Raw genomic sequence first — 17,611 nt, forward strand, 5'->3', positions numbered from 1 at the left:
TGCAAATTAGAGAAACAGTTGTCATTAGATCAATTTAATTACAGAATCAAAGTAATTCTGAATAAGAACTTTTATAGCAAGTAAATTACTGGCCCACTAATCTAACAGAGCTATTAAGTATTTGCTTTCAGTGAGGGCAGTTGGCATAAACTGAGAAGTAAACTGCCATAAATCTAGGGTTATGCTTGAGAAAAATATAATTGATCATAAGAACCCTACTGTAATTATTTGACTATAGTAGGAAAGAGATTGCTTAGTTAAATACTCAAAAGACTGACAGCCGGTTTCTTGGCCAGGTATTCCGGGGGGATGGGGCTTTTGGGAACTTGATAAATCTACAGTTCTAACAGATAATCAAAAGAGCTAAAGTTTAGGATTCACTGAAGAAGTATAAAGGGGTTCTAGAATTAATAAATCTTTAGTTAAAGCAGCTCATGGTGACACCAGTTATGGCATGATAACTATCTTGAAAATTTTGCAGACGACTGCTTCTTGCCTTGAAAAGGCCAGAAATTCTCCAGAAATTCTGGAGAATTTCATTTTAAAGCATATGAAATTATGACCATTTGAGAATGGGTTCTAATTGAATTCAAGAAACCCTCAGTTCTAGAATACAGCAGGTAATAAGATAATTCAGTCACAAAGTCTATTATTCAAATTGTACCAGTGAAATTCATACATTTCTACCACTAAGAATTCATACTACCGCTTTCCTTTGGAAGAGTTTTAGAGGAGGATTATTAATAACAGTATGGATTTTAAAAGAATTCTCTAGTTTATGATTTTAAAAGGTTCAAATTTTGACCACTTGGAGCCAAATCCAAAGATTAGCAAAACTGACAATATGATAGAAACACTGTGGGGATTTAAAATCAGTCCTCAAACCCATGCAAACCAAATAACGTCAGATAAGCAACAAAACAAGAAGTCCAAAGGCAGAGACTTAATAGGTAAACACAATGTATAATCCCTGAGTGGACCCTTAATTTGAAAAATCAAACAGCTAGAAAGATGTTACTAGGAGGACAACTGGGAAAATTTTGAGTATGGTCTGTATATTAGTGAACATAAATAATGGTATTATATCAATGTTAAAATTTTCTAAGTATGATGATTTCTGTGAGGGAATGAAGGATTAATGCCTTTGTACTTAAGAGGTACGTACTCAAGTATTAGGAATAAAGTGTTACAGTGAGAGCAGTCAATTTTTTTTTTTTTTTTTTGCGGTACGCGGGCCTCTCAGTGTTGTGGCCTCTCCCACTGTGGAGCACAGGCTCCGGACGCACAGGCTCAGCGGCCATGGCTCACGGGCCCAGCCGCTCCGCGGCATGTGGGATCTTCCCGGACCGGGGCACAAACCCGTGTCCCCTGCATCGGCAGGCGGACTCTCAACCACTGCGCCACCAGGAAAGCCCTGAGCAGTCAATTCTTAAATGGCTCCAGGAAAAAAAAAAAAAGTACGTGTGAGTGTGACTATGTCTACGTGTGTGCATGTGCGTGCATGCGTGCATGTGTGTGTTACACAGAGAGGGAAATGAGTTTACTCCTAAAAGTTAGGTAAGGGTGGGGAGAAGCCTTTAAAAAGAGACCAGTAGGTTAAAAAAAACCCACAGAAAACCCTTAATCTTTAATTAGAGTTAAAAGAAGTATAGGTTCTGAAACAGCAGGGAAAAGAAAAGTCTTTAATAGATCAACAAGAAAGTAAGGATGAAGAATAAGTGGAGAACAAAATAAGGAAGAGGAAGAAATGAAACTAACAATTTGGGAGCACTCAGTCACTAGCCAAGCTCTCTCAATCACCGCTTAACAATGTTAACTTATTTTCTCTGTTATTATTTTTGTTTTGTCCTTTTTAGGAGGAACAGATAAGGAAGATAGTCACTTGCTCAAGGTCACAACAACTAACAAGAGGTGGGGTCAGCAGTTGACCTCTGGTCTGTTCTGACATACCTGGTGCTTTGTAAATGAATTAGAAAATCTAGATTCCAGTTCTCTCAGTAACTTGTGGTAGTACTTTTCGTGCTTAACTTATACACATGTGAAATTACCAAAATGCACCTTTACTCAACAGAAATAAAGGATACAAACCCCATGCTTCTCAAAAGTTCAATGAAAATAAAAAACTACCATGATCAGTAGTTTTTCATATGAAAAATTTTATCTTTCTGCTATTTACTGGGTTGGCCAAAAAGTTCGTTTGGTTAATGAATATGTTGCTCAATAAAGTTCTTGGTGAAAACCGAACAAACTTTTTGGCCAACCTGATATTTTTGTCAATGATCAACTGCAAAAAGTACTTGAGAAAAAGAACATAATAGATTCAGAGGAAATAAAGAAAAATACATTCTTATTCTAAAACCTTAAATAAACTTAGAACTGTCTTAATGCTTTAGCTCAAATGGTACTTACACAGAATACATTTATTTTTAACAAACACAATTTTGGCTTACCTTTTTAATAGGTGATGTAGGTGTTGCCTGACCAGATGACACAGTAGGTGTTGTAACAGCTACAGGAGCTGCTTGAGTACTAGAAGTATTGGCATTAGTTACAGAAGCCATGGATTTTGTCTTATCTTTAGGGAAAGGAAAAGGAAAAAAAAGAACACTAAGAGTCATGATTCTAGATGCATTCAGTTTCAATGGTATTGAAAACAGCATTTTACACTGTATTTTTGCTTAAGGTTTTGTTAACTCAGTCTTTTCCCACTATTATACCTTTTAACAAGTGTCATTTTCAAGGAGTTTCTAGAAATGTCTCAATAGGTATGAGACTTAAATAAGAACACGACACACAACCAGACTTTTAAGAATAAAAAGCACAAATCAAATATGACTATCTGACTTGTGTACTTTTAACACTATGGAAAATTTTTTTAAGTTTTAAATTAATATTTAAAACTTGAATACACGAATACAACGTAACTTCAAAAAATGCAAGAGCTATGCAGTTTTCCAATGAATAAACAACTTACATTGCTTATCTAAAACTTATAGCTCTTCTTTATTCTAGGAAATCTAAAAGTGCTCTTTGTCGATAATGACTTATATTCCTGTCAAACAGTATGCTTAAATGTCACAAAGAGCATTCCTTCTCACCCCCCAAAAGTCTAGAGTTAAATGGGCACAATATCAGCTAAATTAAGTTAAATCTCTTCTCACAATGTATAAAGACAATTTCCAACTAGTAATTGATCACTTAGAAAAAGATTTTTGAAATATTAGAAAAAAATCAATATGATGATAGCAAAAATTCAAAGACTGTATTTGAACACACAAACTGGCCTTTAGCAAAAGTCACATATAAATTTAAACCGTTAAATTAACTGTAATTTATAAACGGGCTAGAAAAGTTCACTTTTCAAATGGTCAAAAGTCATTTTATCCAGTTTTAAAATATTCCTTTAGTTTCAAAATGGGATAGGACAGGTATCTTTCTATACTTTTGTGAAGAAGTATACTGCTTTTAAAGCCCTATGAGATACTCATTTTCATTATATTACCTCTCTCCCTTCTTTAGGTCAGTTTTGTAAAGAATCTTCCACCATAAATTACCATTATGAGTAAGCAGACAATATTAACAAATCCTTATCTTTAGGGCAAATACAAACTTCCCACTAATAATTCTGAATTTGCAATGATTCATTAAGTCCTATTTGTGTCTAAGAAAACATCTGTAAGATGTTAATAGGGTGAAAAGCATAATCTTAAACTGTATCAAAAGACAAGGCCAAACTGGCATATTTAAAAATCACTATAACCACAGCTTTTCAAATAAACTGAATGAGCGAAACTCAGTCTAATAAACGTTTTTCTTGTTGTTAAATCCCTCTTTTCATTCAACAGAAGCTAAGCCTATTCAGCACAGTTAAGTACAAATCATGTATACTCTAATTAGACCATCCTCCTGGAAAACAATCCATCCAACCGGAGAGAGTAATTCAACAAATATTTATTAAGTGTCTGATACCTCAAGTACTGTCCTAGGCACTGGGGATATATATCAGTCAATGAAAAGACAAAATATCTTAACTGCATAAAGCTTACAGTCTAGTAGGAGAAATAAGTAATAAACTAAAGCTCAACATGTGTTTTTTTCATTTTATTTTCTCCTTCTCCCCCTATTTTCTCCAGGTTTAAAATTTTTTTTATATTATTGAAATCTATACATCAAAGAATGTATATGCACGTATACAAACATTTATGTTTGGTTTAAGAATAATAATTAAACAAACCTCAGGTGTCCACCATCTAACTTAAGTAAACATTATCAGTGTTACTGAAGCCCTTTCTATCCATTTGATTTCAATGAAGAATAAAAACTTCATGTCCTAGAGAAAAAAAAGAAAAAACCTAAAAGCAAAACTATGCTTCCCTATTCTCATTCCTTCAACTACCTCTGAAAAATTTATATATCATTTGGAAGGAAATTAAACTTTTGGTTGAGTTCCTATTTTCAATCTGATTTATAAGAAACTGATTAAAAAATGGTTTGGAAAATATTTTATGAAAGAAAATTCAGCAAAATAGTTATTTAACATAAAACAGTTTCCCAAGGAAATAACCTTACAAAAAGAAAAAAGAAACAGTTTAGAAATTGTCAGATCAAGCTATACCTCTACAGGGAAACGGCTGCTTTCTCAAGCTTGCCAAATAAAGTATGATAAAGCCTTGTTGATACTAAAAGAGTGAGAGAGAAGGAACCACACAGCATTTACATGGATTAATTCTTGAGATAGTTAAATTTTCCTGGCACAACTGGCTACTAGCAACAGGAAGAACAAAATTATCAAGTACAATGCTTCAGAGGAACATTTAAAGTTAGCGCACTGAGAAGAGATTGGTATGCTTAAAGTCCAAATTGGGAAATTAATACAATACTATTTGATGGTAATTAATTCTATTCATACTTATAGAAGAGTTTAAAGAACTATCCAGATAGCCTAGTCCAATACTTCTCATTCTACAAGCAAGGAAATTTCAACCAAAGGTCAGGAGGCTTGCTAGTTAGTGGCAAGACTGGCCTAAATCTGAAGTCTTTTTTTGTTTTAAATAGCTCCCTGGTGCCTAATACTGAACAGTGAACTCTATAGAAGGGACCAATTAAGAAAAAATAGGTAGAAGAATCTCAGGAATCTCTGTGAGATATCTGGACTTCCAGTTCTTGAATTCTACTACATGAGCTAGGAGATCTGGGTACTGGTCCTGGCTTTCGTGTGCACATGTGCATATAGTTTAATTTGTAATGATATATTTTACTAGAGACTGGGGGCCAAGGCATGTCTCACAGACAGGAGATTAACTACATAAAAATAACTTTAAATACTTGCAAAAGTATCTGAGTCAATTTAAATTTCAATGATATCATTTCATCTTTCAAATGAACTGAACAAATTTAACTGAATGTTATTAGGTAAGCATGTACATTAATCTTATTTAAATTAGTAGACTTTAATTTTATACAATTATTACATGAAAATTAACATTCATTACAAAGCATGCTGATTCTCATATAATTTGTTTTTATAGTTAGAAATATTTTAATTAGCATGTTATACAAATAAATTATAATATTCAATGACTACCTGTTGTTCTACTGCCAATTTTACCTATACCTATATTTAGGTATATTACTATTTACCTATATTACCTATATTCTACTGCCAATTTTACCTATTTATTTTACCTATATATTTACAGGTGAGGCAAAAGATATGCTGACTCACCTGATCAGCAATGTCACAGCAATAAATAAAAAATTAAATCCCTAAGTGACTAGAATCTAGTCATTTATAAATTTCAAAAACTCTTTGTGTATTTCCAAAAAATAATTTACTTGTAGGATTAGCAAGCTTCAAGAAAATAAAGGAATCCATAACACATCACCTGGCAACAAAGCTAGCCTGTGCCCATTTAGCAATATCTTGTTTTTTAATGGGAAATAGAATTATCAGTATGTTCCCTGACATGTTTATTTAGTAAACTTTAGCTTCTCACATTTTCTTAGAGAAAATATTTTATTGAGTGAGTAAAAAACCTGATTCAAAACTGTTGCTGTTGTGTCTAGAGGAAATATGGGAGTCCAAGAAATTCTAGGGCTCCATTTGTGTTTACTAATGATCACCAAACTGGTCCTGATAATGATGACAGTTTTTTCATTGATAAAAACCTTAATGAAAATGAAATACCTTTTCTGATAAATACGTTAAAATGCCAAAATGCCAGGTTATACAACTCAAAGATAGCAATCCTGGAATCTTATGCTCTCAGAAGGTTTTTTTTTGGTTTTGTTTTTCTTAAGATTTTTTTGATGTGGACCATTTTTAAAGTCTTCATTGCATTTGTTACAATATCGCTTCTGTTTTATGTTTTGGGTTTTTTTTGGCTGTGAGGCATGTGGGATCCTAGCTCCCCAACCATGGATTGAACCCGCACCCCCTGCAGTGGGAGGCAAAGTCCCAACCACTGGACCACCAGGGAAGTCCCTCTTCAGAAGTCTGAGTGATTAGCCAATACAGAATAAAAGCAATTCAATAAACAAAATCTATAAAAACATGTGAGCCAGAGGGAAAAAAAAGCAGAAAACCTATCCTTGATAATAAAAAGGGAAAGAACATAAATTGTTAATTGTTATAAAAAGGGAAAGAATGTAAATAGTAAAGCAATTTGGCAGCATCTATGAAGAGTGAAAATATGATTCAATAATCCAATGTTTAAGTGTATCTATTAGAGAACCTCTTGCACATATACACAGGGAGGCAATTATAAAATGATTGCTGCAGCATTATTTATAACACAACATTGGGAATAAGGTAAATTTTTATCAAAAGGGAAATTAATGTATTTAATGAATACTATACAGCAACTAAAAGGATAAGTTACATACATAAAGACACAGATAGATACAAACAAACCTAAAAAATACAACTTTCAAATAAAAAATGCAAGTTGCATAACAACTCCTAGGGAATAATAAAAACACAAAACAACCTTATAATTACTATATATTACTTCTGAATGTAAGATAAGAGTATAAAAATAGACTAGAAGATTCAGAAAAAAACTCATGATAGTGATTTGGGAAAGAAAGGAAAGAGAAGTAGATTAGGGTTGGTGGTTAAAGAAGACAATGGTAATGTTTTAATTTTATTAAAAGAAAAATTATAAGCAAATACAGCTAAATGTCAACAGCTGTTAAGTTTTGGTAGTTGGAATATGAATGTTTATTATATTATACTTTTCTGCATCTTTAAAATTTCTCAAAACAAAGTAAATTTCCCCACACCTCTACAGGAAAAAATCTTGACTCCGCCCCAGCTTTCTAAAACTTTAGTATTACTGAGGAAATATTTGGAATGCTGTTGGAGCCAGCTTCCTGTACTTTCAGGTCTCAGAAAGCAGCAGGAGCATTCTTGAGCTGCTGGGAACCCATCTAACCCTATGTGCACCATCCAAAGAGAATCTTAGAAGCCTCTTCACCTTCTTCAAACCTAAAAATATAGGTCAGTAAAATGCAGAGGTGATCAATTACCTGCCTCCAGGTAAGCAGAGAACAATAAAATCACAGCTATACTTAAATTTCTAACACTCCCTCAAAGGCAATTTACTGGCTTGGGAGGTATCCTAACAAGTAGCATGTCAGTCTGAAAAGTTTCAAAATTAAAGCCTGACCTCATCTTACTTTACACTTCATCAAAATTCACTGAAAATCCCTTTATCCTTCAAATTTTACCTGTTTCAGCTTCTGATTCTGAGTCATCTTCCTCATCTTCTTCACTAGAGCAACTAGATTCATCTTTTTTTCCTTCTTCTTCATCATCAACCTTTTCTTGTTCCAGAGATTCAATACGGGATGCATTTTTCTCAGGCTCAATAATCAATGTCTCTTTGCTGTGAAAGGAAAAAAGCCTTGAAATAATTATAAACACAAAAGGTGAAAATTAATTTTTCCCAGAACCACAAAATCTAATAATCATACTTGTGGCTATCATGACAACTCATTTAAAACAATAACAAAACCTACTTTAATATTTTACTTACTTTTTAAAGGTTTTCTGTGATTGATTATTGTCCATATTGGCTGTTGATTCAATCAGTGGAGACTTCTTCTCCCGTTTTTCACTATGGAGCTTTATAAAAGTTATGCAAAGGAAAATAAGAATACTATTAAAATAACATTAATGAGCAAAATACAGAATTTAAAATAATAACAAAGTAGCTTCCCAAACACGAAATGAAAACAAAACAGACAAAACAAATAAAAGATTTGTTTTACCTAAAAAGAAAAGGGCTTGGATAAAGAATAAAAAGAACTAGACAATTTAAAAGCTCCACAGAGGGGACTTCCCTGACAGTCCAGTGGTTAAGACTCTGCACATCCCTTGCAGGGGACATGGGTTTGATCCCTGGTTGGGGAACTAAGATCTGCTGTGTGGTGCAGCCAAAACAACAACAACAACAACAACAACAACAAACCACTCCACAAAGGACTAAGTTGGATTTTTTTTTTTAAGATCCCTCCAACTTTAGTTTACTGAAAAACCAGGGACCATTAACCATTTAGGATGTCTAATAATATTTTACTTAAACATCTGCTTCCTAGTTATGTAACTCCTTGCTTATCTAGCGTATGCTATTTTAGAAATCTGAGATTTTATAGTCTCCACCCTCTAAGCAAACTTTCTTATGAAATTAGTATGAAAAAGATACTATTATTGAGAACATACACATTATAGAAGTATTCATTTTGGGAAAGGGATGCTAGAGAAATGGGGATAAGCAACACAAAAGGCTAAAAAAAACCCCACCACTACTCCTTTATTCTCATTCACTGTCATTTAATTTGATCGCTAGGAATAACTTAAAATCAAACAGTATAAAACATCACAAGAATACTTTTTCAGCTGTCTAAGATTCAAAGTTATTAAGAGAATTCACTAATAGAGACAATTTTTAGACAATCATCATACATACCAGATTTTGTTTCTTTTGCAACTCTTCTAAATATCCTAAAATGTCTTCATCTGCTACATCAAAGGCTGTCTGGCCCTACGCAGGAAACAAGAGCGTTGGTGATAATTAAAAAATCAATAAATTATAAAATGCCTTCGGTGATTCTGTATGATTATACAGAAAGAAGTTAGATAACATTTTTAATGGTAGGTATAAAACATGGTACATATGACTTGAAGGAGATGTATGAGAAATCCCTGTGAGAGATAAGCAGCTGATATACCTCCGCTTACTTTTTTTGGTAACAGCTTTATTGATCTATAATTCACATACAAGTCACCCATTTTAAAGTATGCAATTCAATGGTTTTAGTATATTCACAGAGTTTTACAACCATTGCCACAATCAATTTTAGAACATTTTCATCACCCCCAAAAGAAATGACATACCCATTAGCAATCCCCTCCCCACTTCCCCTCCCCCTGTCTGAGGCAACCACTAATATACTTTCTGTCACTACAGACTTGCCTATTCCAGACATTTCATATAAATGGAATCATACAATATATGGTCCTTTGTGACTGGCTTCTTTCACTTTGCAAACTGTTTTCAAGGTTCATCCATATTGTAGCATGTATCTACTTCATTCTTTTTTATTGCTGAATAATATTCCATTGCATGATCTACCACCTTTTGGTAATCTCTTCACCAGATGATGGACATCTGTTTTTGCTTTCTGGTACACAATGAATAATACTGCTATGAACATTTGTGTATAAGTTTTTGTGTGGACATCTGTTTTAATTTTCTTGGGTATATAGTTATGAGTGGAATTACTGGGTCATGTGGTAACTCCAAGTTTAACTTTTTGAGATCTTATTTCTACTTTACCGCCATAAAAATTAATTACAAATTCTTAGTAGAGTAATAAAATAAACATATATATTTCTAAACTACTTAAAAGTTCAGCCAGCCACAGGTATGACTTAGTTTCAAAAAGTAGTCCAGGTGAACATCTGTCAATCTATTTTTATTCATAGTGGAAAAGAAAATTTCAAAGAGCTGTTGACCCAAAATAGTAAGGATTTTTCCTGCTGCCAGCTTAGTCCTTATAATAACCCTACTGGTACAAGTCTCCAGAATGCCAGAAAGTTCATTATTTAGAATATACTCTACCTTATATGCTTGCAAAATTTCTTAATTTGTGAATTTCTAAGAATATAATATCAATGGAAGCACCCAAATCTACTCGACACATATGGTAATACTATTACAGAAAGAGTAATACTTCTTTGTCGAACAAGGCCAAATCACCTCATAAGTAGCTGGAAAAGACTTAATAATAAAAATGAATAAATGATTCACAAAATGTTTTACACAGTTAATAAACCTTAATAGAATTAAATAATTTATATTCTCATAACATTTTTTAGACTAAAACTATATTTCTAGAAGTTGAAATATTTAAAGTACATTTGAAAGGCCTACCACTTTGTTGACCATCTCCATATCACACAGACTGTCCACTAAAATTCGACATGCTTCTTCTTTACCCCAATGAGCTGCAGCATGAAGAGGTGTCCAGCCATCATAATCTTTAATATTAACATCATAGCCCGCCTGTATTAAAAGTCTAAACAAATTATAGTGAATTACATCATCATTAAAATCTAGAAATGATTGGATATAATTAACAGCTATATACGACACAAGTTAACAAAAATTTGCAATATATTTCTTTTCATAGTTCAGAATCCCTCCTCCCCTCAACAAATTAACTAGGACAAAAGAATTCTCAGAAAACACTGGCATAGAGGATCTTGAGTTACTGCCATAATAATGAATTCAGTTTTAATTAATTCCTAATGACTATGAGTCTTATGGTTTGGTATGACACTGATTAATTCTTGTTAATATGTTTCTAACTGAAAATTCTGCAGGAGAGTCTATAATTTTTCAAAACTATTGGATCAATTTGTATGTTAAACTGATTTATTGTAGGAAATGTCTTCAAGTGTCCATATGATATATCATCTCAAGCTGAACATGTTCTAAAAATATACTGGGATCAAACAAAGTTATTTGTAGTGTCATTGTTGCCTTGTGGTTAAGGAACTGGTTTGTGAAAGCCTTCATGAACCTTTATGATCTACCACTGGAAATTTTCATAGGAAAATGACTGTTAGAAACAAAACAAAGCAAAACAAATATTCCGAGGGGTCGAGTCTACTTTTCTGTAGCAGTAGAAAGCAGATATTCTAATCAACAAAGCTAGAAAACAGGAATACATTTTAATACAATGGAAAGAGTTGCATAAATGTTAGTATGCCCTTATAACTGTATATTGACATCAACCTTCGTTTTATTTAGAAATTAAGCTCACAGAGAGCAAAGAATGGGTCTATAAATTGCACACAGCACAGCGCCACACACAAAGGCGAACACTAAATACTTTATAACTCAAATCTGGTTAACCTTAACCTTACCTTCCAAGATGCTGACCTTGAGAAGGGCTTCTTTTTACCTACAGGAGGTGGTAGTGATAGCTAATATATAACCATTTATTTATGTTTCAAGAACCGATCCCCTATTTCCTAACAATATCTAAAGCAGATGTTTTTAATTATGGCTCCATAGCAGAACCATCTGAAAAACTTGCTATTAAAAAAACAAAAAAAAGTTTTCCCAGCTCCATCCCAGTTCCACTGAATTAATCAGTATCTTGGGAGATGGGCCCTGTCAACTTATTACTTTTAATAAGTTCTGCATATGATCTCACATCACTGCCTGTCTCCTGCCTGCAGATCAACATTTAAGAGCCAGTGATCTAAAAAACACGCTAATAGATATAAGTCAGAAGATTTAAGTTAAAAAAATATGGCAACTAACATAAATATTATCAGATACTTTATTAATAGAGACAGAAATAATAATGGAAGATAATAAAAATATACCCCCAATAGGAAATATGAACTATAATAATGTTAAATATCCTGAGCAATACAAAATTCTAAGTACTTGAGAGACTGTGCGGAGAGAAAGGTAGACACACACACCCTGCCCCCCAAACATAAGGCTCTCTATATGCCAGGCCATGCAAGGATACTCAAAAAAATAAGACAGTATTTATTATGCTCAAGGAACTTCTAATGGAGGACAAAAGTTAAGTAAAACAACAATCAACCCTCACAGACAGGTTCTATGATGAAGCTGCAATAGGAGTACAGAACTGAAAAGCATAAAAATCAACTGAAAGGGGTTGTGTGTGTTTGGGGGAAGGGGGTAAGTGGGGACACAGTTACATTTGAAATGGATCTCTTCTATTTATTTTTGATTTAATATTTTCTTTCCTAAGTAAAATATTCACAAATTTCAAAACTAAAAAAGAATAAATGGCTAGATAGCAAAGTCACTTTCCCACTGCTGACCTTTAGCCAACCAGTTTCCCTGCCCCAGAGATAACCATACTACTACTTTTGATTAGATCCTTACAGAGAGATTTTATGCATATATAAATAAATACAACTTAAAGTTTTAAAACATAAACACAAATGATGCATAGTTCTTAACATATCCTAGTGCTCTTTCCATATCTATAAGTAGTGTTTTAATCACTATAGAGTATTCTAGTGAAAGGATGTATCATGATCTATTCAACCATTCTCCTACTCCAATTACAAACAATGCTGCTAGCACATACCTTATTTCCTATGTGAGTGAGAATATCTGTAAAAAAAATTCCTAGGGATTTCCCTGGTGGCACAGTGGTTAAGAATATGCCTGCCAACGCAGGGGACATGGGTTCAAGCCTGGTCCAGGAAGATCCCACATGCTGCAGAGCAACTAAGCCTGTGCACCACAACTACTGAAGCTTGCGCTCTACAGCCCCTGCTCTGAAACAAGAGAAGCCACAGCAGTGAGAAGCCCGTGCACCGCACAGAAGAGTAGCTCCTGCTCGCTGCAACTAGAGAAAGCCCGTGCGCAGCAACAAAGAACCAACGCAGCCAAAAATAAAATAAATAAATAAATTTAAAAAAAAAAACAATTCCTAGAGGTAGTGCTGCTAAGCCAAAGAATAACTGTTACTTTGATAAAATTTGCTCAATAGTCATTTATACTTCCACCAATAATGTAAGAGAGTGCCCTTCCCCAAATTTGCCAACAGTGTGCCAAACATTTTGATCTTTGCCAATATGATAGATGAAAAATGATAATTCACTGTAGCTTTATCTGCACTTATTATGAATGAAGTTGAGCATTTCTTTTTCATGGGCTTAAGAGCCTTGAACTGAGTCAAAGGATAGAAAGGAATCTGCTTCCAAGTTGAAGAGATGGTGAATGAAGGTATCTAGATAGAAACAAGAGTAGGCATTAAGGCATCATGAAAGAACTTCAAGTAGATATATACAGCTGGAATCATGCATGCCTGAGGAGCAATGGTAGCAGCTTAGCTTGAAAGAGGAACCAATGGCCAGATGACTAATGGTCTTATGTGCTAAGCTGAGGAGTTTAAAATTCATCCCAATTCCTGCTGAGAATCTTAATGAAGGATTTTAAGAGCCTGGACAACTGAATTACAAAGACCACTTGGAAGCAGTCTAGAAATCTATTTTACAGTGCAATCCAGTACTCATATATATGTTTATAGAAACAAGAATTTTAAGAAACAAAATACCTTTACCATATGCAATACTCTTTGATATTTTCGATTTTTTTCTTTTTAAATGCTGTTCACAGCTCACTAAGTTCATTTCATGACCCACTCTGATGGGGTTTGAAAGTCTGAAAAATTTTGGATTAGAGAGAAACAGATGGGACAAGGAAACTAATTACAACTTAACTGTAGCGGCTTCCCTGGTGGCGCAGTGGTTAAGAATCCGCCTGCCAATGCAGGGGACACGGGTTCGAGCCTTGGTCCGGGAAGATCCTACATGCTGCAGAGCAACTAAGCCCGTGCACCACAACTACTGAGCCTGTGCTCTACAGCCCGCGTGCCACAACTACTGAAGCCCACATGCCTAAAGCCAGTGCTCCGCAACAAGAGAAGCCACTGCAGTGAGAAGCCCGCGCACTGCAACGAAGAGTAGCCCCTGCTCACCGCAACTAGAGAAAGCCCGTGTGCAGCAACGAAGACCCAACACAGCCAAAAGTAAATAAATAAATTAATTTAAAAAAAAGTTAACTGTACTATTCTAGGAGAAGGCTTAAATTACTGAAGTGAGTAGGGATTGAAATAGGAGGAAACCCGGAATAACTGACCCACTTAAACTTCTTCACTGTTTTTACTGAGGAGAGGGAATAAGGAGAAGGGATTGATATAAGAAACCAAAGTGGAACAAAGGTAAAATAGAGGGTGCAGTAGATTTTGCTGAGGGCCAGTCTTATTAGCCTTCACATAGATATAACAAAAGTTATGCACTGAATTGTTTTTTCCATACAGTTGCCAACACCTTTGCACTGCATAAGTAAAAACCAAAACACAAATTTATTGTGACATAAAGGAGCTTTGCCCCAAAGATATTTGTTGATCAGTATATAACCCTATATCGTCTAAGTTGCTTATGGTTTAATATTTAATATTATGCTAACAGCACTCTGAATTCCAGTGTTCATGTAGTGAAAATCTAAAACAAAATCAGATAAGTTACATGTAAATAAACAATCAGTAGGAATCAAGCTCTCAGAATTTGATAGTATGTTTATACACAACATTGTTCTTAGTCTCTGTATCCAGAGCTAACCTATCTGGGAATCTCAAAGTGACTCTAATAATTTACTAGGCCAGAAGGTAACATATAATGGTTGTCTGACACTTAAATTTCACTTATTGGAAAATTGCAATGGAAGAACAGTAGAATACTCAAAATTTGAGAGTGAAAGAAAGAACTTTAGAAATAAAGCAATAACATTCAAGGTAGTTTTCTCTTTCTCCCTATAGACAGACATTAAATAACTTACAAAAGCTGTTTCAAAATAATGTTAGCAGGTATCTTAAAAAAAGGAAAAGTGAAATAAAGAAAACAAATCAAAGCAGAAAAACAACTGTGAGAAGCAATACTTACTTTAAAACTTCTGTATAGCCTTTAGCGGCTGCAACATGAAGTGCTGTACCTCCAGATTTTGCATGCCGGACATCATTTATATGGCCACTATTTAGCCATTGTCTTGCATCTCTAAGCATTATTCGTTCTTCTTCTTTTCGAGCTGCTTCTATATCAACCCCTGATAAAATAAAATATTTTTTTTCATTTTTTTCTCTATAGTAAATGTTTTTGTTTGGAAATAAAATTATCCAAAACATTCCAAGTTTAATTGAAAATTAAAAGTGAAATTATATTTTTGAAAAATGGGCTGCTTAGAACAAGCTGGTTAAATAAAGAAATGTAGGAATACTGTAGATATTTTATTAGCATTCTCTATTGACTATTTAATTTTTGCCCTACAGTATTATTTTGGCTTTCTTTTTACCTTTTCTGCTTATTCCTTTTGTTTTTGAAGATTTGAATACTCCCCAAGGTATTCCCCATCCTTTGGTCTAAAAAAAAAGTTTGTTGTTTTAAACAATCATATGTATTTAAGTCTCAAATTTTTATCCACTGCTTTGACCAGTTATCTGTACTCTAGCCTAGTAGGTACAAATATTTATTGAACACTTCAACTTGGAGGTCCTGTCCTCATCTAAAATTGAATAGACCTTAAATCAGATTATTTTTCTACCAACACCCCTTTCTTTTTCCAACATAGTACACTGTTCATACCATCAGTATCAGTTTTATAATTTTAGTAAGTTATATAGATGTTTATTCATTTAAGAGCATTAAGCGCTACGCTAGGTTGAGATGATAAGAGTGGGGAGAATTCAAAAAGGGACACGACCTTCAAAGCGCTCAACATCCTGAGAAAAAAATTAAAATAGAAATGATAATCCTGAAATTCCTCAGTGATCTCATGTTATCTTATGGCTTCAAATGCTGGTTATTTAATAAATAGCACATACCATGATGCATTTATACTCCAGAAGACAACGAGCTTATTAAAAAAGGTAAATATACTGCTTTTTTATCTTGTATCCCCACCATATGGATGGATACCTGATACAAAGTAAAAGGGATCAGTAAATGTTTACTGAATGAACGATGAATACATAAATACATGAGTAAAAAATAATTACACATACACACAACTCCTCAGCTAAGATCTCTTCTATAATTCATATCCATGTATCCAATTGGCTGGCTGGAATTTTTCATTCACTCATTCATCAATCAATCAGTCAATATGTACTGAGTCTCTACTATATGTCAGGTACTTTATTAGGTGTTAGGGGTTTAGAAGTGAACCTATTACATGGCAGATGATACATCTGCGAAGGAAAAAAAAAGCAGAGTAAAGGTATAGAAGGTAATGAGAAAGAGTTGTTATTTTATATAGGTTGGTAAAGAACAGTCTCTTTGATAAGGTGACATTACAGCAAGAAATAAAGTGACAGTCATACCATAATCTTAGAGAATATTCCAGACAGAGGGAAGTACTACAGATCTTCCTTGACTTACAATAGGGTTACAACAAAAGTTGAAAATATCCTAAGTCAAAACTGCATATGATATACCTATCCTGTCATAGCTTAATGTAGCCTACCTTAGACACGCTCAGAATACTTACATTAGCGTACAGTTGGGAAAAATCATCTAACACAAAGCCTGTTTTATAAATAAATTATTAAGCGCTGAATGTCTCATGTAATTTACTGAACACTGTACTGAAAGTGAAAAACAGAATGGTCACATAGGTATAGAATGGTTGTTTAAGTGTATCAGTTTGTTTGTTTACCCTCATGATTACGTGGCTGACCAGAAGTTGCAGCTTGCTGCTGTTGACCAGCGTCACTAGGGAATATGTGCTGCATATCACTAGCCCAGGAAAAGATCGAAACTCAAAATCTGAAGTATGGTTTCTACTGAATGTGCATTGCTTTCAAACCATCATAAAGTTGAAAAATCATTAAACTGAACCACTATAAGTCAGGGACTGTCTGTATTAAGCACTGAGGTAGAAGCCTGCTTGGAATGTTCTTCTGATTAGGAAAAGGCAGGGTGTCTATAGAGTAGTGAGGACAATGAGCGGGGGGCAGGGTGACAACATCCCACTCAATTTAAGAGGATCACTTAAGCTGAAAAGTTACGAGTAAAAACAGGTAGAAACTGGGAGGCTATAACAATAATTCAGGCAAGAGATGATGGTAACTTGAACCAGGGTGGTAGCAGTGAAGGTAGTAAAGAGGTTAGATTCTGCATTCTTCAAGGCAAACCAACAGAATTTGCTGTTAGTTTGGATGTAGGAGAAAAAGAGAAGTCAAGGATGAATCAAAGGTTTTTAGCCTGAGCAACTAGAAAAATTAAATTTTCAATTTCGGAAATGTGAAGTTTGAAATGCACTAACAGACATCTAATTGGAGTTAGCTGGATATCTGAGTCTGGAGAACAGAGAAGAGGTCAAAACTAGGGATGTAATATAATACATAATAAAATGATATAACACAGTCACCTCAAACTCAATGCTAAAATCTTATCTCAATTTTCCCTAGCCAATCTGCTTGCTGTCTGTCTTATATTTCCTATATTAGGTTCCAATACTTACCCAGAAACCCGGAAGTCACCCTT

The 17,611-nt window shown here is 34.2% G+C and overlaps 1 protein-coding gene across 6 annotated transcripts in view; it reads right to left on the reverse strand.

Annotated features, from left to right (window-relative positions):
• PPP1R12A (protein phosphatase 1 regulatory subunit 12A) overlaps positions 1–17,611 on the reverse strand; it is a 150,909-nt gene that overhangs the window by 47,926 nt on the left and 85,372 nt on the right. For all 6 annotated transcript variants that reach the window (XM_067697436.1, XM_067697434.1, XM_067697432.1 and 3 more), the window contains exons 4-9: positions 15,014–15,173; positions 10,440–10,584; positions 8,973–9,047; positions 8,040–8,128; positions 7,732–7,889; positions 2,451–2,575 (exon numbers count right to left, since the gene is read on the reverse strand). In XM_067697436.1, the coding sequence (XP_067553537.1) occupies positions 2,451–2,575; positions 7,732–7,889; positions 8,040–8,128; positions 8,973–9,047; positions 10,440–10,584; positions 15,014–15,173 (752 nt within the window). The remainder of the gene's footprint in view (positions 1–2,450; positions 2,576–7,731; positions 7,890–8,039; positions 8,129–8,972; positions 9,048–10,439; positions 10,585–15,013; positions 15,174–17,611) is intronic.

This window comes from Pseudorca crassidens, chromosome 11 (genome assembly GCF_039906515.1).
Source record: "Pseudorca crassidens isolate mPseCra1 chromosome 11, mPseCra1.hap1, whole genome shotgun sequence".
Taxonomy (NCBI): domain Eukaryota; kingdom Metazoa; phylum Chordata; class Mammalia; order Artiodactyla; family Delphinidae; genus Pseudorca; species Pseudorca crassidens.